We start from the raw sequence: 24,555 nt of genomic DNA on the forward strand, positions 1-24,555 counted from the left end.
TGGAGGAAGCAACTGATTTCACAAGTGTTCTTCATCACGTAGTGAGAGAGGAAGTTCAGAAGGCACTTGAATTGCATGGTGAGCAAAAAACCAAGACACTTCAAGAGGTCATAAGGGAGGAAGTGGAACCGACATTGAACCCAATCTCTCGTTCTTCAGTTCCCTTTAAAACGATGAAAAAGTCGAGATCCAGGCAAATTTACATTCCTGCAATCTACATTTACATCTACATCCACACTCCGCAAGCCACCTGACGGTGTGTGGTGGAAGGTACCTTGAGTACCCCTATCGGTTCTCCCTTCTATTCCAGTCTCGTATTGTTCGTGGAAAGAAAGATTGTCAGTATGCCTCTGTGTGGCCTCTGATCTCTCTGATTTTATCCTCATGGTCTCTTCATGAGATATACGTAGGAGGGAGCAATATACTGCTTGACTCCTCGGTGAAGGTATGTTCTTGAAATTTCAACAAAAGCCTGTAACAAGCTACTGAGCGTCTCTCTTGCAGAGCCTTCCACTAGAGTTTATCTGTCATCTCTATAACGCTTTCGCGATTACTAAATCATTCTGTAACGAAACGTGCTGCTCTCCGTTGGATCCTCTCTATCTCTTCTGTCAACCCTATCTGGTACGGATCCCACACCAGTGAGCAGTATTCAAGCAGTGGACGAACAGGTGTACTGTAACCTGCTTCCTTTGTTTTTGGACTGCATTTCCTTAGGATTCTTCCAATGAGTCTCAGTCTGGCATCTGCTTTACTGACGATTAATTTTATATGGTCATTCCATTTTAAATCACTCCTAATGCCTACTCCCAGATAATTTATGGAATTAACTGCTTCCAGTTGCTGACCTGCTATATTGTAGCTAAATGATAAAGGATCTTTCTTTCTATGTATTCGCAGCACATTACACTTGTCTACATTGAGATTCAATTGCCATTCCCTGCACCATGAGTCAATTTGTTGCAGATCCTCCTGCATTTCAGTACAATTTTCCATTGTTACAACCTCTCAACATACTACAGCATCATCCACAAAAAGCCTCAGTGAACTTCCGACATTATCCCCGAGGTCATTTATATTTATTGTGAGCAGCAACGGTCCTATGACACTCCTCTGTGGCAGACCTGAAATCACTCTTATTTCGGAAGACTTCTCTCCATTGAGAATGACATGCTGCGTTTTGCTATCTAGGAACTTTTCAATCTAATCACACAATTGGTCTGATAGTCCATATGCTCTTACATTGTTCATTACATGACTGTGGGGAACTGTATCAAACACCTTGCGGAAATCAAGAAACAAGGCATCTACCTGGGAACCCATGTCTATGGCCCTCTGAGTCTCATGGACAAATAGCACGAGCTGCGTTTCACACGATCGTCTTTATCAAAACCTATGCTGATTCCTACAGAGTAGATTTCTAGTCTCCAGAAAAGTCATTATACTCGAACATAATACGTGTTCCAAAATTCTACAACTGATCAACATTAGAGATATAGGTCTATAGTTCTGCACATCTGTTTGACATCCCTTCTTGAAAACGGGGATGACCTGTGCCCTTTTCCAATCCTTTGGAATGCTACACTCTTCTAGAGACCTACGGTACACCGCTGCAAGAAGAGGCCAAGTTCTTTCGCGTACTCTGTGCAAAATCGAACTGGTATCCCATCAGGTCCAGCGGCCTTTCCTCTTTTAAGTGATTTTAATTGTTTTTCTATCCCTCTGTCATCTATTTCACTATCTACCATCTACAATGCCACATGAGGAACCTGTTTGGGCACCAGGGAAGACTGACGTCTGGAGGACCCAAGATAACCAACCAGTATGTTTCCACTGCGGATGACCGGGACATGTGGTGTGCTATTTTCAAGGAAGGTGGCGCATATTTGATGATGCCTGTGCCGTAATACTGCAGACTGATCTTAGCTGACACCAACTCTGGGACGACAAAGATGAACAAGAAGATGTGGGTGCAGAATTACGTAGGTCACCATTGCCACAAACTAGCTGCGGGAGAGGATGCTCCCCAACGTGCCAATCAAGGTCCCCATTGTCGTTTAGAAGCTCAAGTCGATCACCTAGCCGCTGCAACCTGGTAAACTAAAGGGTGTGACCTTCCTTGGAGGTGAGGCCACCGAAGAGAAAAATCCTCTGCTGTTGATCACTACAAAAATGATAGGGAACTACGTCAATATCCTCATGAATGGCCTACCAGCCCAAGCTCTTGTGGACTCTGGAGCACTTCAGAGAAGTACCATCACCAGTTGCAGAAAACCGTATTTGTTGACGATAAAACACCTCTGCTGACAGTGGCTAATGGGAAATATGTAAAACCTAAAGGAAGATGTACCATTTGTGTGGGTATAAGTGGCCATACACAGACCTTAGAATTCATCGTCTTATAAGAGTGTAGTCATGACATCATTCTCAGATGGGACTTTCTGAAAGCTTCTCAGGCAATTATAGACTGTGGTCGCTCAGATTATGCTAGGCGAGATAAGATACTGTGGACAGTAAGATGCGCATCCGAGTGTGTGGAGACTATGTGATCATTCTTGCAGTCATCGCTAGAAAGGTAACTGTCACGTGCATCAACCCATGGATCTTCTAGTGGAATGTAAGAGAAGCATACTACTGAAGAATAACTTGGTCATCCCAGCCTCTGTCATCTCGTTTAAAAACGGATTCAGTGAATTGTGTTAACTGCGGAACAGCTGAGTGTCATAGAAACCTCCGAAGCCAAGTCTGTGAGCGAATTTAGCGCTACCACTATGAGACAAGATCTTCTAGCTCAACTGTCACCAGGTGTTACTAAGGAACAACAGAAGAAGCTACCTGCCATTCTTCAAGAGTTCTCTGAATGCTTCAATCTACAGGCAAAGAGCAAATTAGACAAATCGATGGTAAAGCATTGGATTAGCACTGGAGACCATCAACCTATAAGCCAGAGAGCATACCATGTGTCAGCAACAGAACATCAAATTACTCACGCCAAGGTAGAGAAAATGATGAAGAATGACATCATTCAGCCTTCACAGAGCCCATGGTCATCTCAATGGTCCTCGTCAGGAAGAAGGATGGCATTTGGCACTTTTGTGTTGATTACAGGAAGCTTAATAAGATCACTAAAAAAGGACATTTACCCTCTTCCACAAATTGAAGATACACTAGATTGTCTGAAGGGGGCTAAGTTTTTCTCAACCATGGACATGTACTTGGGATACTGGCAAATCGAAGTATATGAGACTGATCATGAGAAAACTGCATTCATCACTTATGTGGGCCTGTATGAGTTTAAGGCAATGCCGTTTAGTTTGTGTAATGCACCAGCAACTTTTGGATGGATGATGAATAATCTTCTATGTCACCTGAAGTGGACAATGTGTATTTGTTATTTAGATGACATTATAGTGTTCTCAGAGACATTTGACGAACATACAAAAAAACTGAGGGCCATTCTCAAGTGTCTCCAACAGGACGGACTGAAACTTAATCCAAGAAATTGTCTCTTTGGAGCAAAAGAAATCAAAATACTTGGACACCTTGTGTCAAATGAAGGTGTGCAGCCAGACACGGGAAAAGTGAGATATATAATGGAATTTCCTATTCCTAAAAGTATTAGTGATGTGAGAAGCTTCCTCGGATTATGTTCTTATTACCGTCATTTTATCAAAGACTTTTGTATCAATGTCAGGCCACTCCAAGAGTTAATAAAAGCTGATGCTAAATTTATCTGGGGTAGTGCTCAACAAGATTCTTTCAATATGCTGCAAAAAGCTCTGATGACTGACCCTGTACTTGGTCTGTATGATGAGAGAGCACCTACAGAACTACACACAGATGCCAGTGGGTATGGAATCGGTGCTGTTCTGGTGCAAATTTCAGATGGAAAAAAGAAGGTTATAGCCTATGCTTCTAGGACACTTACAAAAGCCGAGAGAAACTACACACCTACAGAAAGAGAATGTCTTGCTGTGATCTGGGCCATGTGCAGATTTCAACAGTATCTCTCATTCATTTTGTTGGCTGACAGGTCTTAAAGATCCTACAGGACGACTCGCCAGGTGGGCACTACATCTTCAAGAGTATGACATTACCATATTGTACAAAAGTGGAAGAAAATATCTCTCTGCTGAGCAGAAGAAGGAAGCCAAGATATCACAAATTATGCTTGCCTTAAATCGGTCAGAGGACGTGAAAGGACAATTAAAGGTAGTTAATGGATTACTTTGCAAGAAAAACTTTGATCCATTTGGAAAGAGGTGGCTACCAGTGATTCCTAAACACATGCACTTAGATGTTCAACAAAAATATCATGGCATACCTGTGGCCAGACATTTAGGATTTATTAAGACCTATGATAGAATCTGCAAGAGATTTTTCTGGCCAGGTTTATTTAGGAGTGTCCATCATTATGTGTCGCACTGTCGAGAATTCCAGAGGAAAAAGGCAGTTCCTCAGAAACCACCTGGCCAACTCATACCAATTGCACCAGCCAAAACATCTTTGGAGCATGTTGCGATTGATCTCCTTGGACGATTTCTAATGTCTGCTAGTGGCAATAGATGGGTTATTGTTTGCACTGATTATCTGACATGCTATACCATTAGAAAAGTCGTGAGAACAGCTGAAGCATCTGAGGTAGCCAAATTCATCATGGAAGATGTTTTATTAAGACACAGTGCCCCAAGGTTGTTAATTACGGATTGAGAGAAAGTTTTTCAATCGAATCTTGTGACAGAGATAAACCACTCGTGCAACATTACTCATCACATGATGACTGCCTACCATCCGCAAACTAATGGGCTTACTGAACACCTTAACAAGACCTTGGCCGACATGCTATCTATGTTCATCAGTGTTGAGCTGAGCAACTGGGATAAGGTGCTACCTTTCGTTACATTTGCCTACAACACTGCCAAACAAGACATCACAGGATTTACACCATTTTTCCTGGTGTGTGGGGGTGAGACGACTACAATGATGGACACTGTGTTTCCGTTACATCCTGATGATGTGGATGATGACTACATCAGCCAGGTGTTAACCAGAGCTGAGGAAGCTTGGCAGTTAGCTCCACTCCACATGCTGCAAGCTCAAGAAAACGATCGCCGAAGGTATGACGTGAGCCACCGCCTTGTAGTCTAGCAGCCTGGTGGCCTCGTCTGGATCTTCACTCCTGTTCAGAAGGTTGGTCTCTCTGAGAAGCTCCTCAGGCGATACTTTGGACCTTATAAGGTCGTAAAACAGTTGGCTGATGTTACTTATGAAGTTGAAGATTTCGACCCTGACGCAAGACGACAGAAGATCAGAGATACAGTCCACATCCTTCGAATGAAGCTCTACTAGGTTCCTGCCTCCCAGGGTAAATTCAGAGCTCCTGCGACAGGCAAACAAGAGGAAAGGTGATGAAGAGTGTAGCGGCAAAAGAAGTTCTAAGAAGATCACCGCCAGGGCGATTATCAGTGATCGGGAGTCGGAGTATGCAGGATTGATGACTCGTTCCTGGACCAGGATGATGTAACACCGAGGCGCTGTTCACTTAAGGATGGAGCAATGACACAAAAGAAGTTGATTAACACCGTGGTGTAGTGGTTATGATACTAAACTGTTGTATGAAGGGTCATGAGCTCAAAACTCATCTGAACTGTACAATTTTAATTTCTGTATTCGGTTCAAGTACAATATAAAGGTATCCACAAATGTCAAGAATCATTGTACTGGAATGTTCTGTAGCTGTATATATACTGTATGTGTTCTAGCCAGAGGCAGTTTGCTCTGCCCTCTTGTATGTGCAAGAGCTGAATAAACCTTCGTTAAGTGAAGTTAGTGTTCGTCATTCATCTAATTACACTTTCTTCTATGTGACAATATTAAAAGCAGAGAAAGGCAATGCTGTTGTCATCTTAGACACCAGGCAGTATGAAGACAAGATAAAAGAATTATTAAATGATCCAATCTACAGAGACCTAAGGGTGGACCCTATGGTGAAGATAATTAAAAAGACACGGCCTCGATTAAGTACTCGAGAATTGATGCTGACATAGCCAAGGGTCTTACTCCCAGAGAACTAGTCACTCCTAGAATTTACAGTGTTCCAAAGATACATAAGGAAAATTGTCCTTTCAAGCTAATAGTGAATGGGATCAATTTGCCTAGTTACAATTTGGCAATGTATCTAGACCACAAATTAAGACATCTAGTTGGCAAGATGGACTCTTATGTGAAGAACTCGACACACTTTATAGAAAGCCTAAAGGGAGAAATAATTTTACCTATGGACATCATGGTCAACTTTGACATGAAGTCACTATTTATGAATGTGTGGTGGATGAAACTATCTGCATCCTTCAGGAGCATGTCCCACCAGACATAAGCAACCTGGTTGAGTTGTGCCTGACTTCAACATACATCAAATGGCAAGGAAAATACTACGAGCAGACAGATGGCATAGCAATGGGGTCTCCCCCTACTCTGCTGGCAGTCAACATATTCATGGAAGCCTTTGAAGCAACAGCCCTTCGTTCAGCTCCTTTATGCCCACAATGCTGGTTCAGATACATGGATGACACGTTCGCTATATGGCCTCATGGTGGAACAGAACTACACAAGTTTCAAGAATATTTGAACAACATTCATGGAAAAATACAGTTCATGCTCAAAGAAGAGAAGAATGTTGCAATTCCATTTCTAGATGTCGAAGTATGCAGGACAATGGAGGGCACACTGGGGCACAGAGAATATTGAAAAACTACAAATACAGACAGGTATCTGCACGCCCAATCCTACCACCACCCAGGGCATAAGAACTCGGTCATCCATTCTTTGGAAATCCGTGTGCAGTGCCTAAGTGATGCTCAAAACATAACACCTAAGCTTAAAAGGATGGAGGGGAAATATAATTTGTAGGAGGAGACCTAGGCTCACCTACTGTAAGCAGGTTCAACTTGAGATAGTTATGCAAAAGTGAAGAGACTTGCATATAACAGACAAGGGCAGCGCTTCATCAAACCAGTCTGAGGACTGACAATCACAACAACAACAGTTTGCACAGCCTTCATTCAAGATAAGCTCAAGTTACGAGAAGCAGACACCATATAAAACTTCTATAAAGTATATTCACGATAAATTGTAAATAGTGATAATACACTCACATTCATAAATATGGCAGTTACTTTACATTTTTAAATAAAACAGCTACTTTGAAAAAACTCACCACTTGCTCCTCTTATGCTATTCAGTTATTGTTTATGTCTAACACTTCAAATGAAATATTTATGTAACTTTAAAATGAACTCTACAGCCACAACAGTACTGGAATATTCAAAAATTAAAATTAATTAGAATTTACTCCTCTAGGTTCCAATATTATGATGAGTGATAGCAACTTTGTCTTTGAAACTATGGAGACTTTCAATTTCTTGCTTAACAGATATTGGTAACCTGTTTTTACCTCAAAATTCCATGCTGAACCCTATCTAAGGATGCATAGTCTAAACAGATTATTTTTTTTTTACTTCTCAAATTGTGATTGTGAATAGCACAGTTTATCCTTTATTTGCTATTATTATTAACTGCAAGTATCATTAGGGAACAAATGTACAGGTATGTAAGCATAAAAACCACAAGGTATTTGAGGCATGTCACTACATCTTCTTACCACGAATGAGAATTGCAACATAAGTAATTTATGTAGTAAGAAACTAATAACATAAAATAAAATGTCTAGTATAATTGAGCACATTTTGTATGTTGGTTCTATTTTTATTTTGCATGTGGTGAGCAATACTGAGGGACGATGGGCATTTTCAGCATGTGATGATGGTCCTGGGAACTTAGCAAGAGGAAATAGCTGCTCGGACATAGTAATAAGTATTCCATAGGTTGCCTTCCTGTTCTTGAGAGGCACAGACTTCCCAGAAAGTATTACATCAAGAATATAAAAATTTTAAAATGAAAGGTAGATAAACTTTTGAGATGAGTACTAACCTGACCTCGTATATGGAAACATTAAGACGTTACATTAATATGACTGGTTAATGTACTTAATATTTTACATGTTAAGTCACAAATACTGTGGAGAATTTATTCCTAAAATGTGGTGAAATGAGATAACAATTTCTGCATTGAAAGAAATTATTACGGTTTTGGAGATAAAGTCTTCAAAAACAGTGTGTGAAGTATGTAGTGAGCAATTTTTATATAGATGTTGTAATGACCCCACATTTGAAGCAACAGCTACATCACAGGTCACTCAAGATGCTTCTGCAAGATGTTCAGGCACCAGCTTTACACAATATTCTTATTGCATGCTTCTATACGATAAATATTCCTTGTGACAATATTGTGTGACCTATCTCAAATTCAATATAATGAAGAAGATGTCTAAGTGTAAATCAGACAGAATCTGAGATTTTTGGGTAACTTATCCCAGTGGCGGTGCCTCTGTAGTCTAATACCAATGCTCACTCACTTAAGAAAAGGGGAAGGTGGACACAAAGAGGTTATTGGAACTGAGGAATGAGCAATGAGCTATTGATTATGAAAATTTGGGTCACAATATGTCTAATTATTTTGAGCTTATTAGTCTCCTATATCTGTAGCTAGCTGTACCTGTAGTTCAACTTTTCTATATTTTACTTTCTTAGTTACATACAGCGCTCAACTGAGATAAAAATGAGATTATAAAATGTACATCATATTTCCATGATTACTGACCTCTTTCTGTGTAAAATTCTTGGTACTCTAATATTACTTTTACATTTATATGGTCTGTAGTGCTGCTTCAGTATGCCTTTCCATTAATTTACATACAAATGTTAACACCCAGCCTGTGTAAAAGAAAATATAAGCTCCCATAATGAACAGATCTTATTTTGCTTACCATCACCATACAAGGAATCCCCTGGTGTCTGAGAAACATATCCCTCTTCTATGGTTTTAAGGCCATTGGATGGACTTGAGAAAACAAATGGTCTGGTTGTGTCTAATGCTTGTACTACTTCGCCGATTGTATCAACATACAGTTTAACATAGTCAGAGTAGTAAAGGCTAAAGTTTGACCCTGTGCCATACCTGAAACAAAAAATAAATTCCCTAGTGAGTATCCTGAAATTAAAAAATGTAAACATAGGCAGTATATGACAAATTCTGTTGTTAAGTATGCAGCTCTTCTTAATGATCCACAGACTGCAGCACAAATGTGCACCTTTGAGTTCTGTGGTACAATCCTGGTAGTACATGGAAATAATTGTTCGAATGATTGATTCAATAATACACCATGTTCTGTAGATCTTATCATGAAAGCAAACTCTCAGAGATGTGTAGCAAGCCAGAATACACATTGATAGGATGCAGCACAATTACTATCAATCTATCATTAAACATCTGCCAATATGCAGGGTGTTACAAAATGATACCATCAAACTCCAAGAGGTTGTAGAGGCTGTCTTGGGGAACAAACTGAAGACAGGAACTCCTGTCCGGAAACATCATCAAATGATGCCACAGAGTGTTGAAGTTAAAGGTACTAGCACCTGCCATTAGGCTTGTACTTCAGCAGCAAACATCACTTTGTACACTGACAGATTGACAGCAGAACATCTTGCAAAGTTATTTGTAATTCAGTGATCGTGACTGACTGCACAACGACTATTGAAGAAGATAGAGCTAGCTGCTGCATAGAAAGGATTTGTCTCCTATGAATGTGATACTCTGTTGTTTTGGTTGACAATGGTTTTGGACACAGGTTTCCATCTGCAGCCTATGTTTCTCTTGGAATCTTCTAAAATCTCCAGTGTTTTTCAGTGTGCAAAGGAAAAGTAGGCTGCAGATGGAAATCTGTGTCTGAAACCATCATCCACCAAGGCAAAAGAGCATCACATGATAACAGACAAGACCTGTTTATGCAGCAACTAGCTCCATCTTGTCCAATGGCAATCATGGCAATTAGTTGGGATCACTGAATTACAAACAACATTGCGAGACATTGCACCTGTGGTTTGTTAGCATCATTGTATGACCATTCTGGACATGGGTACCTATCCACAATTTGCTCCTCATGATACTCTCTAATACCCCTCAAAGTTTTGTAATACCATGTATAAAGACATAACCTCCTCCAAAGTAGAGCTTATCCTTCTCTGAGGACGGAACTAATAGTTTCAAAAGTTAGGACAGTGGTTTATACTTTTATACATTGCCAGAAAAAAAGCAACACACTCAAGGACTGAGTTCACTGTCACTAGAGTATAATATGTGCATACTGAAGGGCTGTAGTGTTAGTGATTTATTTGCCATGATCATCAGTGATCAGGTGGCACTCTGAAGGCCTGTCTGTGCACCCTCTGTTTTGACTCTGCAGGCAATAACTGGGCTGAGTGGAGAGGTGAACAACGTCTGCAACATTCATTCTATGATGCAACCATGTCATGTCAATGAGTACATACTCTTGTTGAACAACTTCAGTAATTTGAACAGGGTTGCATTATGGCCCTGCAGAAAGCTGAATACATGTATTGACAGGTTGTTGCACATAATGAGCACAATGTATCAGTGGTATGTCACTGTTTTCAGCAGAGGTCTATGGAACATTCCCATGCCCATAAACCAGGTTCTGGATGTCCCTGCAGTACATATGTACATCAGGATCAATGCATTGTGAGAGTAATATAGACTGACCAAACATCATCTGGAGAAGAAATCTTGCATGTGTTGTACATGATGTGTCACTGAGGATGACTGAAAACCATCTGCTTGCAGCAGGACTAAGTTAACATGTTGCCTTTGGCCAGGCTACCACTGACACCTACAACACTACCGAACATGGCAACTCAGGTGCTGTGAAGGAGTTGAGAGTGGCACTACATTGTCTTCAGTGATGAGAGCACGTTCTGTACAAGAGGATAGAAGTAAACATGTACAGCACAAGCAGGCCTATTCTGAAGTGTATCATGACTCATAGGTCCCAGCCCAGGCTTCATGATATGAGGGGCCTTCAGTTACAACTCATGCACACATTATGTATTTCTGCAGGTTAAAGTAACCAGTGCCTGCTACATTGCAAATGTTGTGAAACTCTTACTTCTTCAACAGGACAGAGATGTGCTTTTACAGCAGAACATTGCCTGTCTGTATATGGGTGCTTTGATACAATGTGGTCTTCATGCTATACAATAACTGTCCTGGCCAGCAAGGTCACAAGATCTCTCATCAACTGAACACTTTTGGGATGTTGGAGAGGGAACTTACTTACCATAGCCGAATTCAAACACAAGGCACAACGTGCTTGGGACAAGGATTCCATTTGGCACCATTATGATCATTTACATGCAAGAATACATGCCTGTGCCGCCTCCAGAGTGGTAAACCGCATATTGATGCTACTGTTTGGGCATACTTTACTGTGGCATGTGTATTTATTTCATGTAGTGTATATATGTGTTCGGAGTACTAAGTCTCAGACTTCAGATCCAGAGATCTTGGGTACAATTCTACATTTATATCTATAACCTGCAAATCACCTTAAGATATGTGGGAAAGGGCACCTCTGATACAACTATCATTTTCCCTATTCCCTCCCACACTTGAGAGCTGTGCATGGGATTAATAACTGTCGAGTAAACTTTGGTATGAGCTGTAATTTACCTGATTTTCTTGTCATGGTCATTTCACAAGATATATATGGGCAGAATCAGTACATTGGACAGAGGAATCAATATGTTGCTCACTCTTCTTCAAATGAATGCTCTCATAATTTCAACAATAACCCTCTCCAACATACACAATGCCTCTTTTGTAATGACTGATACTGGAGTTTGTTGAGCATCTCCATGATACTCTCACACTTAATAAATGGTCCTATGATGAAATGTACCACTCTTCATTTGATATTCCTTCTCTCTTTTGTTAACCCTACTTGGTAAGGGTCCCAGACTGATGAACAATACTCAAGAAGTGGTTGAACAAGTGCTTTCTAAGACACTTCTTTTGTGGGTGAACTACATTTCCTCACATTTCTTCAAATGAAGTCCAACATGACATCTGCTTGGCTTACAATTACTTTTATGTATCTGTTTCACTTTACACCACTTCAGATGATTACTTCTAGGTGGTACTATGTAGTTTTTACTCTTTCCAAAATGTTATTATCAGTACTTTAATCAAATAGCACTGGATTCCTTCAATTACTCACATTTATTTTTATTGTAAAAATATTTAATATCAGAGTCAACAGCCATCCAATGTAATAACAATCAATTCTCAGAAAGTCTTTCTGCATCTTGCTACAGATGTCTGGTGTTGCAACCTTCCTATAGACAACATTACCATTTGCAAAAAGCAACATGGACTTCTGATGTTATCCACTATATTATTTGTGTATATTGTTTAAACAGCAGAGGCCCTATAGTATGCCTCCATAGATGAACAGTCATTGTAGACAGCTGTCATGTGGAGGACTTAGGTTTGATTTCCTCTACTGGCAGATATTTTACCTTAGTGGCAGGACTTATACGGGGTGCACTCAGCCCCATGATGTCAGTTGAGAAGCTACTTGTAACATCCCCCTCTATACTGCTTCCACATGGTGCTGAAAGGCAGATGAAGACATGGCAGCTGGTAGATGTCCTTTGGGCCTTCACAGCCTGGACAAGGAGCTCCTTGTAATGATCCTACACTCCTGGAAATGGAAAAAAGAACACATTGACACCGGTGTGTCAGACCCACCATACTTGCTCCGGACACTGCGAGAGGGCTGTACAAGCAATGATCACACGCACGGCATAGCGGACACACCAGGAACTGCGGTGTTGGCCGTCGAATGGCGCTAGCTGCGCAGCATTTGTGCACCGCCGCCGTCAGTGTCAGCCAGTTTGCCGTGGCATACGGAGCTCCATCGCAGTCTTTAACACTGGTAGCATGCCGCGACAGCGTGGACGTGAACCGTATGTGCAGTTGACGGACTTTGAGCGAGGGCGTATAGTGGGCATGCGGGAGGCCGGGCGGACGTACCGCCGAATTGCTCAACACGTGGGGCGTGAGGTCTCCACAGTACATCGATGTTGTCGCCAGTGGTCGGCGGAAGGTGCACGTGCCCGTCGACCTGGGACCGGACCGCAGCGACGCACGGATGCACGCCAAGACCGTAGGATCCTACGCAGTGCCGTAGGGGACCGCACTGCCACTTCCCAGCAAATTAGGGACACTGTTGCTCCTGGGGTATTGGCGAGGACCATTCGCAACCGTCTCCATGAAGCTGGGCTACGGTCCCGCACACCGTTAGGCCGTCTTCCGCTCACGCCCCAACATCGTGCAGCCCGCCTCCAGTGGTGTCGCGACAGGCGTGAATGGAGGGACGAATGGAGACGTGTCGTCTTCAGCGATGAGAGTCGCTTCTGCCTTGGTGCCAATGATGGTCGTATGCATGTTTGGCGCCGTGGAGGTGAGCGCCACAATCAGGACTGCATACGACCGAGGCACACAGGGCCAACACCCGGCATCATGGTGTGGGGAGCAATCTCCTACACTGGCCGTACACCACTGGTGATCGTCGAGGGGACACTGAATAGTGCACGGTACATCCAAACCGTCATCGAACCCATCGTTCTACCATTCCTAGACCGGCAAGGGAACTTGCTGTTCCAACAGGACAATGCACGTCCGCATGTATCCCGTGCCACCCAACGTGCTCTAGAAGGTGTAAGTCAACTACCCTGGCCAGCAAGATCTCCAGATCTGTCCCCCATTGAGCATGTTTGGGACTGGATGAAGCGTCGTCTCACGTGGTCTGCACGTCCAGCACGAACGCTGGTCCAACTGAGGCGCCAGGTGGAAATGGCATGGCAAGCCGTTCCACAGGACTACATCCAGCATCTCTACGATCGTCTCCATGGGAGAATAGCAGCCTGCATTGCTGCGAAAGGTGGATATACACTGTACTAGTGCCGACATTGTGCATGCTCTGTTGCCTGTGTCTATGTGCCTGTGGTTCTGTCAGTGTGATCATGTGATGTATCTGACCCCAGGAATGTGTCAATAAAGTTTCCCCTTCCTGGGACAATGAATTCACGGTGTTCTTATTTCAATTTCCAGGAGTGTATAACAGTCCCTTGGGTACTCCAGAAATATTTTTTTTTTCATATTTCTGTTTAATCTAATTAAGAATAACATTTCTCCTAGAAAGTTCTAAATCCAGTCATAAATTTGTCCAGATGCTCTGAAAGCTTGTATTTTGACAACATGGAACTGCACTGAATGCCTTCCAGAAGCTCAGGAACATGACATTATCCAAGGCACCTTTATCTATGGTGCTCTGGAGTTCATGGATGAACAGAGTGAGCTGTATTGCTGCATGTTTTCCTGAGGTGGGCTATGTTTCACAAGGTCTCTCTTTACAAAATCCAGTCAGTGCTACGATTTCTCATGTAACATATTGCTTCCTGCACATCTTTTATATGGGAAACATGACATACAGAATTGTAGTTACAAATTCATGGAAACTGTGGATGATTAAGTCAGTTCAAAGGTTGAGGGAGACAATGAAATAATGACTCAAATTGGATTGTGCCTAGTTAAGATTTAAGCTATTACTCAAATGCACTTTCCATACTTCACTAACTGAAAAAGATTGAAATTTAAAAATTTTGCTATGCAAGTAACAGATAATCAAATACTTTATCTTTTGTTCAAATCCTACTGGCAGTCTATAACAACCTACTGATTGACATATGTACTGATTGCACAGGGTGCAGCCAACTGCTGGTGGTGGCTCACGTTGGTACTATTGATGTGTGTCGCTTTGGACCCTCTCTGGTTTAGGTTGGCTAACTGAAGTAGTAAATACAACCAGTCTTGCTTGCAAGATGAAGCAGGGGTTCACCATTTGTGGCATTGTTGACAGAACTGACTGTGGTACAGAACTGGGGGGGAAGGTCTGAATCAGAGACTCATGCAGTTTTGTGACAATGTAGGTTGCAGATTTCTTGACTTGCACCACATGGTGATGGGTTTCTGGGTTTTGCTAAACAGGTCAGGGGTTCACTACACACAGAAAGTGATTACATTGGTAGCATGGGCTGTGTGGAGGTGACAGGGCAGTTTTTTTTCAGGTTCGGGCATCTCTGGAAAGTGCAGAAAGGGTTTCAGTTTCAAAGGGTGCAGGACAAACAATGAAAGAAGGTGGAATTAGCAACAATCAGTACTGTTGTTGTAAACTGTCATAGCTATGTTGGGAAAGAACCAGAGCTCCAATTGCTAATAGAAAAATTTGAATCTCTTATCATTATAGGAACAGAAAGCTGGCTAAAGCCAGAAATAAGTTCAGCTCAATTTTTTTACAAAGGACCTAACCATGTTCAGAAAGGATAGATTAAATATAGTTGGTGATGGAGTGTTTGTTTCTGCCATAAGTATTTTACCTTGTAGTGAAATTGAAGTAGGTAGTTCTAGTGGGTTAGTATGGGTAGATGTTATACATGGCAAGCAGAATAAATTAATAACTGACTGTTTACTGACTCCCTGATTTGGATGGTGCAGTTGCTGAATTAGAGTCTCATTTCAAACAGGTACGCCTCTCATACAATTGTAGTTGATGCTTACTTCAGTCTACCCTTGATATGTTGGCAAAAGTATATGTTTACAGTCAGTGGTAGGCATAAAACATAATCTGAATTCATATTAGGCCTACATGCTTTCTCAGAAAATTATTTTGAATAATTAGCCCAGGAAACCACTCAAAGTTTAAATGGTTGTGAAAACATGCTTGACCTCTTAGCAACAAATAATCTTGGACAAATGGGGAGCATCATGACAGATACTATGAGCAGACAGACGGCATAGCAATGGGGTCTCCCCCTACTCCGCTGGCAGTCAACATATTCATGGAAGCCTTTGAAGCAACAGCCCTTGGTTCAACTCCATTATGCCCACAATGCTGGTTCAGATACATGGATGACACGTTCACTATATGGCCTCATGGTGACACAGAACTACACAAGTTTCAAGAATATTTGAACAACATTCATGGGAAAATACAGTTCATGCTCAAAGAAGAGGTTAAAAAACAAAGTATAGATGTGTACTTCACATTTTAGCACAAAAGAATTTTTCCTTTATATTTTAAATTAGTCTAGTGTCTATTTATGTGGTAGTAAGCACATCTGAACCAACTACTTGTTCCACAACATGTTTTGATGTCTTAGCAAAATAAAAGAAATGTAATTTTTACAAACTTTAAAATGACTGAAATGATGTGTAAAATGTTTCATCTCAAAGGAATTTTCATGGTGATTCCAAACCTGAACTTAGATTCTGTGAGCCTTTAATATTTCTGAAGTTATGGAGAATATAGTATTTTATTACTACTGAGATACCTGATGCATTTGCATTATAGTTGTATGTGTAACACATAATATTTCTTTCCTGTAGCATTGCTTGAATGAACACTACTTTTGAAATCAGTCATTTAATCAAATTTAAATATTGCACCATAACTTCTTCATTTGATACATGACCAAGGTTTGGAATTAGTCAAATTAGTTGGTCTCTTGTGAAACCTATTATTCTATATTGACCTTTAGTAGTTATAGATCCTCAATTTATGGTAGCAAAATATGAAGTGATGAACTTAACTGGTTTCAACACAACATTTGTAGTTAATGGAGCCAACATTCTTCCTCTTCAAAATCAACTTTTAATTTTTATCAGAATGTGGAGGGGAACCTACATTGTAAAAAATCAATATGTGCATGTCATACATTTGCTGTTACTGCAGTATATGCTCCTGTGAGTAGTGTCTTCCTGATATATTAAAGGAGGTCCTACAATCCTCTACTCAATAGCAAAGATAAATAAAACTGCATTCAAGATCATCAACAAATCATCTGTGCTCTTGGTTTAATCTCCCCTTCATCTTTAAACCAAAAGTCTGCAATGAGTTCTGGGAACAATGCAGCAAAGTGCTGGGTCAGCCTCCAACTCTATGGTCACATCTATATATTTAGCAATACTCTGGAAACCATTGCGAAGGGAAGGTTACTTTCCATTGTACCAGTCCTACTCTCATTCCATTAAGACGTGGAGTGCAAGAAGAACACATTCTTAAACACTTTTGCATGCACTATAATTAGTTTAATTTTGTCTTCTCAATCACTTTAAGCATAATCATGGCAGGTTGTAGTATATTCTTCACTAAAAGTTTATTTTTGGAACAGTGTAAGTATTCTTTCACAGGACAGTCTGTGTTTCTCTTCAAGTGTATGGTGTCTGCCAATTCAGAATTTCCATTATCTCCATGATTCTCTCCCATGGATCAAACAAACCATTAATGGCCCCTGTTAGTTGTATTTAGTACAGACACTACACACTTGAGCAGTATTCTAGGATCTGAATGAGGGTTTTGAAGTAATCTTCTTTACAGACTGATTGCATTTTCCTAATATCTACAACTGAACCCAATGCTTTACATACGTCTTAGCCTATGTGACTGTTCCATGACATAACCCTTGTAACGGTGCACTCATGTATTGGTATCTGTCTTCACTAATGCAGACAACTCCCTTTACGAATGAAGGATGGTCTTTAAACCCAGGTGGCAGACATAATTAATGTTGACATGAGCCACAATCTGCAGTTAGCTGCACCTTCTGCACTCAAGCACTGCCCCAGCAAACATTCCAGTTGGACAATGGCCTTCCTTCCTAACTTGCACTGCTTTTGTTAATGGCTTCATCACCCCCCTGACACTGAAGTTCACAGTAACAGCAAATCCATCATTGGTGCTTGTCAGGACCTTTCAGGGAGAACAATCACAGTCCCAGCAGATGATATATCATGTGCTGGTTCATATGTACATTCAGAAATGGTCAAGACCTTAAACCTATTATTAAGGTGTGAGGGGGCTGCCACACAGCCAGCATCTAAATTTGCTTTTCAATCAGAGATTCAATCCCATACCACAGTTAGTTATTCATTTTCAAGCAAATGTGAACTGGCCAGCTCAGGCATATTGAAAGGCATTGCTACGTTACACATTCCAGGTGAAACTAGAGGCAGCAGAGTTATCACAAATTTCATTACAGATGCCTCATTGCCACTTAAGCTCCAGGCAGCAGCCTGTAGTCTATCAGATGTGGCCTTTGTAGCTATCAAATGTTTCTGGACAAACACCAGTCCCTTCTGCATCCACACACAGTCCCTACCCATCTTTACCTGCATTCAGCTATACAACAAGAAATATACCATTGATCCAAGAGGTCACTAGATCCTACTGCTATGCTGCTCTTCATGGATTGGAGCACTACTGATTGTTTGCAACTGTCACTAATTCAAACTGAGAAAGGTAATCGTGGCACTTCAGCAGCATGAAAGTGTACTACAAATTAGATAACACTACGTTCTGATGAAAAATATTCAAGAAACATTTAGAGAAATAAAACACACATGCATAAATAGATACTGATCATATCCAAGCTATTAATCATAACAACGACAATCACAGTCTATTTTCAACTAAAAGAGATTATTTAGTTCTTAATGGTATTGATTTTTCCTAATAACAGAAATCACTTTCAGATGAACTGTGAATGATATAACTGCTTCTAAAACAGAAAAACAATTCACATTTATAATTGGACTCTTTGCCTTGGTTTTTAGAGTGGGGCTCTTTAATCTGGTGTACAAGTCTTATAAAAGGCCCATCTGACATAAAGAAAGAAACTGAGAATCACTACAAAAAATACATTTTTATGCTTCTCTAGCCATTTCTCCCACTAATTATCTGACTATCTAGGTCCACAGACTGAAGAATTTTTTAACTCCCTAGCAAGCAGCAATAGCAACAGTAAACCAGTTTATATTCTTACTTAATTTTAATAGCTCTTGTTCTGCGACAAATATCAGTGTCAGTATGTAGCTATTGAAATGGAACATTATTAATGCACTTTCCTTTTGTTAACAAGCAGCTTGACTTGTTCCACATTTCTGTAGGCTCTCCATTATGATAACAATCTGCAAAACATGATGACTAATTTAATATTTCATTAGCTGCTACATGCCTGATAGATGATCATAGTGGTAACCCGAACTTTTTGCAGGCAAGTTAGTTCTTGATAATGAGGTGATATCTGAAAAGAGCTGTGCAAATATTTAATCACACCTTGGTATGATTCTGTAGTGGTGAAGAGATTGGCAAATTGTTTTAAAAGTTCAGAAATATAAAATTGTGCATTTCAATGGAAACATGTGGAATCCTATAACTACATCAATGAGTAACAGTTGAAATAAGGCAACTAATAAAAATATCTGGGTTTATCAATTTGTAGGTATATTATATGTAATGATTTCACAGGGTCAGTTGCAGATTTTGGTTCACTGGTAGAATACTAGGAAAACGAAATCTGAAAAAAGTGTAATCAGTACGCAAAGGAGACTTCTCACAAAACACCTTTGTATCCTGTCTTAGAATACCACCATTTCTCAAGTATATCAACCAGGATTAGCAGTGGCTAGTGAATTTATTCAAAAAAGGCTAAATGAATGGTCATTGGATTGTTTTACTCATGGGAAACAATCACTGGGAAGTACACAACATGTCACAGTGGTAAATACATATATGTAGATATCTTACTGCTAACTTATTACCTTTGCAATCACATTAATATTTCCCAAAGAACAATAGTAATTTGTGTTTACAGTAAAAATAGATGTCTCTTTACAACAAACCCACTCTTATAGACTCAGATAAATTACCACTTGTTTTCACAGAATAAATACTTCACATTGTAGCAATGTACAATACTGTCAAGTAATAATATATAAATCAAATATAAACAGAAGATACTTTTTTCTTGAAATGAACTGAGATATAGAGAGAGAGAGTTTTAAATGAAAAATAAGTAACTTTTCTAATTAGTTTATCTGTTTGGAAATCAAGCTTTAGTAAATACTGAAACTGTTTGCAGTAAATCAATTACAAACCCATGTAACAACTTTCATTACTTGTGTCTAGTACTGTCACATTCAGACTCTTAATAAATGATTATCTGGTGTAACCCTATGTTTCATAAATTTGTCACAAAACAGCTTCTCGAAAAATCCTCTTTATATATCATTTCCTAGGCATATAAATATCATTAACAAATGTGAAACAGGTATGTTGCAGGCATACAACATCAGATAGGGTATATCCTAGAGTAACACTAGAACAAGTGAGACAATTGAGCATTTAATTTATTACTTTTGAGTTTCTACAAAAGGAAAACAATTTTACCAGTTATCCCTGAGTGCACCTTCATTTTCATTGTTGCCAGCCCAAACAACAATGCTTGGGTGATGCATTAGCCGTACAACTTGCTCAGTAATTTCAGCTGCAACATTATCCAGGAACCTTGGGTTTGTTGGGTACATATTACAGGCAAACATGAAATCATGCCATATCATTATTCCCATTTCATCAGCGATCTGAAAAAGAATTATTAGAAACACATGCATTAATGAAACTAGGCATCAGCTAACAATGATAGATGCTGTTTGGGAGAAGCATAGTGGCAGGAGGGACAGAAAAATGTTCACTAAGAAGTAGTATTGAGGTATTAATGGAACATATTGAAAAGTAGAAGCAGTAAATTTTGTTTTCAAAATTGTAGATCAGTTATCAAATTGAGAATAGGCTACTGATAAAAAATTCTATACATCATTTAGTACTTACTGAACAATGGAACATTCAGGCTGGAATAGTGACAGTATTATGAAAAGGATTAATTGATACTCATCTTATAGAGGTGACACTGAGTCACACACAGACACAACAAAAGACTGCTGCACATTTAAGCTTTCGGACAAAAGGATTTCTTCCGAAATAATTACATACATTGACATAAGCACAACTCTCACTTGCATAACCACTGTCTCTGGCTGCTGTCCAGCCTCACTGGCCACGGACAGTGGTCTTGTTTGTGGGATGTGTATGTGTTTTCTACTTTAGAAGAAGGCCTTTTGCTAAAAACTTAAATATATAACAGTCTCTTTGTTTCGCCTGTCTGTGACTCAACATTTCCTCTATATGGTAAGTAGCAATCTATCCTTTTTGTAGTACTTACTGAAGTTGATCAAAGTAATTGTGTCATCCATATTATGCACAATGAAAATGAAATAAACCTAGTTGTTAAAATTATGATTTGTTTTATTGATACCATGATAACATGGACTTAAACTTTGAGAATCACAACCAGATGGTAACCTGAAAGAAGAAAATACAAACCTATATACTTCAGTAAGTGATAGCATGTAGTAATTTTTGACATATGGTCTACCAAGTCCCAGCAAGAGTACATGGAAGTAATACTGCATGGGCTGATAACAAGTAGGTTCATTCTAATGTATACAAGAGCTGTGCTTTTATTTATTGACAGGACACTGAAAAATCCAGTTTATCACAAATGTAGCCATTTAAAAATTCTCACCATCAAGCAGCTTGGCTAAGAAATCTTTGGGCCACTGGACTGGATAAACATCAATAGCTTAGTGACTTATTGGCTAGTGCTTACTGTCCTTGGAGAGCCATAGCCTCATTAGCCACCTGCCTCCATTCTTCCCTGTCCATCACTTCCATTCTTCAGTTCCTAGCTCTCATTGTTTTGACGTCACCCTCCATATCCTCAAGGCACCTTTTCCAGGGTCTTCCTCTTCTTCCTCTCCCCTCAGGATGTGCTATAAATACTTTCTTGACACTCTGGGATTCTCAAATTCTCTGTACATGACCCATTCATCTTATTTTTTCTTACTTGATATTCATTATAACATTTATCTGTCCAAAAAGTGTTTGAAGTTCTGTGTTTGTCTTTGTTTTCCAGATTTATTCCTTCCTCATTGCCCCAAATATCTTTCTAAAGATCTTCCTCTCCCACCTCAATAACGAGCCTTCTTTCTTTAGAGTTTTAGTATCCCCACCAGTGGAAATCCTGATGGAGACAGATGAGGTGGCATGGGTAATGAAGCAGGATAATGTGAAAACTGCAATGGAGTCCACTGTAAATATATAGGATTGGCAGACCAACTTGTGTAGGTGATTACCTGCAGGTGGTAGTAGGCTGGGCAGGTCAGTGCTTTCTCTGGAGCTCATCCACCATGGACCTCACCCCCCCCCCCCCCCTATTGTACTGTAGGCTGAGCCAAGTGCTTAGCCATTAGCCATCCATGCCAGCCACAGACTGATGAGTTCTTCCCATGTTCATCTCAATGTGGTTTCAGACTCTCTGCTTCCTGTGGATTGACTGACATGGTGAGTTCATTTCCCTCTCCTGGGGTTCTGTTCCCTGGGTATTACTGAGCTACCACTTCCCCACAAAGTATCTGCACAGATCGTGTAGTGAAGTAGTGCTGTCATGCCTGTGCATGTACTAAAGTAGATACCACCCAACTTTCTGATCCATACATTACTGTGGTTTTAGTGTAGTCAAATATATTTTGATTTTTGTATTCCTACTAACATTTCTGGACTTCAATGTATTCTGAAAGGAGAAATAGCTTTGGTTTTCACTTGCTATCCTTTCTTGAACTTCTACTGCTGTGCTATTATCTTCTGTTATTATTGAACTTAGATATGGGGGTTGCACAGAAAGAAACGCACCGCATTTTTTTCTTCAACAATTCTTTATTGAACTTAATGAGAATTACACACACAAAAGAATGGTGTTTTATCTCCACATCCTATTTTTTATGTAATCTCCCTACTGTTCTACAGCCTTCCTCCAGTGCGAAACAAGGGCATGTATGCCCTGTAGGTACCAATCCTTGTCCTGGTGGCAGAGCCAGTGCTTCACTGTGTGAATCACCTCCTTATCATCAACAAAATGTCTTCCACAAATGACATTCCTTAATGACCCAAACAAGTAAAAATCCAAAGGGGCTAGGTCAGGGCTGTCAGATGCGACAGCCGTGGATGGTCTCCCCAACCATTTCAAATCATGGAGCTCTGCTGGGCCGCCTTCTGATGACCTCACCCTCAGTGCCCAGTGACTAACTGTACTTCTGTCAACAGCAGATGCTCCATAGACTTTGCACAAGTGTTTGTGATGAATGTTCCCCACAGATTCTTTCTCTGCAGTGAGAAGTTCAGTTATGACACATTGCTTGTAACATAAATCATCTACAGATGCCATTTTGAAACTGCCCTGCAAATATGCTATCTGTCGGAAGTGACAGAAACTTGCTGCACTCACTCAGGAGGCTTCAAATAACATGCATGTAATGTTTTGCGTTCATAGCACTGTTTTCAACAAAGAAAAAAAAAGGTGGTGCCTTATTTTCTGTTAACCCTCATATTTAAGCTCTTCTACACTTTGATATTCTTTCCCATTTGTTATTATTCAAGCCACTCTGCTATCCCAACCAGGATCTCTCATCACCACACACTATGTTTTATTTATATTTGCTTCCAGCCCTAGCTTCTACACCACTTCTCCTACTATAGCTTAACAGCGCTTTCAAGTCCTGACATTCCTTGCTTCTCATATTCATAAAATTTCTCAAGGATTTGTCTTAATGAAAATATCGGGACCACTGAGGACCCGTTTCTCCTAAATCCAGCCTGATAATCTCCCAGTATCCTTTCCACCCAGCATTCTACCTGAGAAGCTAAAATCTTACTAAACACCCTGCACTCACCAAGTGGTGGCAGGAGAACACTCATATAACGGTAGTGAAATTTGCAATGTCTTTCCTCTTTGTCCCATTTGGTAAGTCTCCCTTGACTGGGGACTTTGAGTGACATTTTCAAATTCTCCGCATTTCCCAAACCTTCCAGTCCTTTTCCTTCACTGCTCTTCCTTCCCTTGCAACCCTTCTGCCAGAAGAAGGAGCCACTGGCATCTAAAGCTTGCAAATTTCAGTAACTTTACATTTGTGCTCTCCTGCTGCCACTTGGTGAGTACATTTTTTACTGACTCAATTACATTATATTTAAAAAAAAAAAACTGATTGTTTGCATTGAAATAAACATCTTATATGTTGTATCTAAGTGAGTAATTCCCCAGTGAGTGCTGCACTCTTATTTATCAGCTTTGTTATGTAATAGGCAGATCATTCCCACATTCCAGCCCTTAGGTGTTGCTCCCTTAATCCATATTCCCTTTATTAACAACCATCTTGTTATTTTACCCCTCAAATTTTAAAAATTTGGCCTCTTTACTGCTCTTTTCTGCTGTTTTGTTATTCTTTAAGTTTCTTATGGCATTCTTAATTTTCTCTAGCTCTAGTGGTTTGACTTCCTCTTCCTCTGCTTCTAATTCTAATTCCAAATCTGGTTCCTTTCTTCCACATTCAAAATCTCCTGCCTGTCACCTCTCCCTATTACATTGAGTAAATTAGTAAAACACTCATACCATCTTCCCAAAGTTTTTTTTTTAATCTCCAACTAGGTTTCGATCTTTATTCTTGGGTTTATCTTTATAGAAGATTGCCGTCATGTGGAATCACCTCTTCAGTTCTCTAGATCTATTGTGTAGCTTCCATATCATATTATTTCCCTCATTTCATTCAACTGCTCTGCCTTCTTCCTTT

General features: G+C 40.2%; 1 protein-coding gene across 1 annotated transcript in view; it reads right to left on the bottom strand.

Moving 5' to 3' along the window:
* The window catches only part of LOC126260229 (beta-mannosidase-like), a 267,698-nt gene that overhangs the window by 74,386 nt on the left and 168,757 nt on the right, over positions 1 to 24,555 (bottom strand). Inside the window, exons 8-9 of the mRNA XM_049957531.1 lie at positions 20,267 to 20,457; positions 8,885 to 9,075 (exon numbers count right to left, since the gene is read on the bottom strand). Coding sequence (XP_049813488.1) covers positions 8,885 to 9,075; positions 20,267 to 20,457 — 382 coding nt within the window. The remainder of the gene's footprint in view (positions 1 to 8,884; positions 9,076 to 20,266; positions 20,458 to 24,555) is intronic.

Source organism: Schistocerca nitens, chromosome 5 (assembly GCF_023898315.1).
Source record: "Schistocerca nitens isolate TAMUIC-IGC-003100 chromosome 5, iqSchNite1.1, whole genome shotgun sequence".
NCBI lineage: Eukaryota > Metazoa > Arthropoda > Insecta > Orthoptera > Acrididae > Schistocerca > Schistocerca nitens.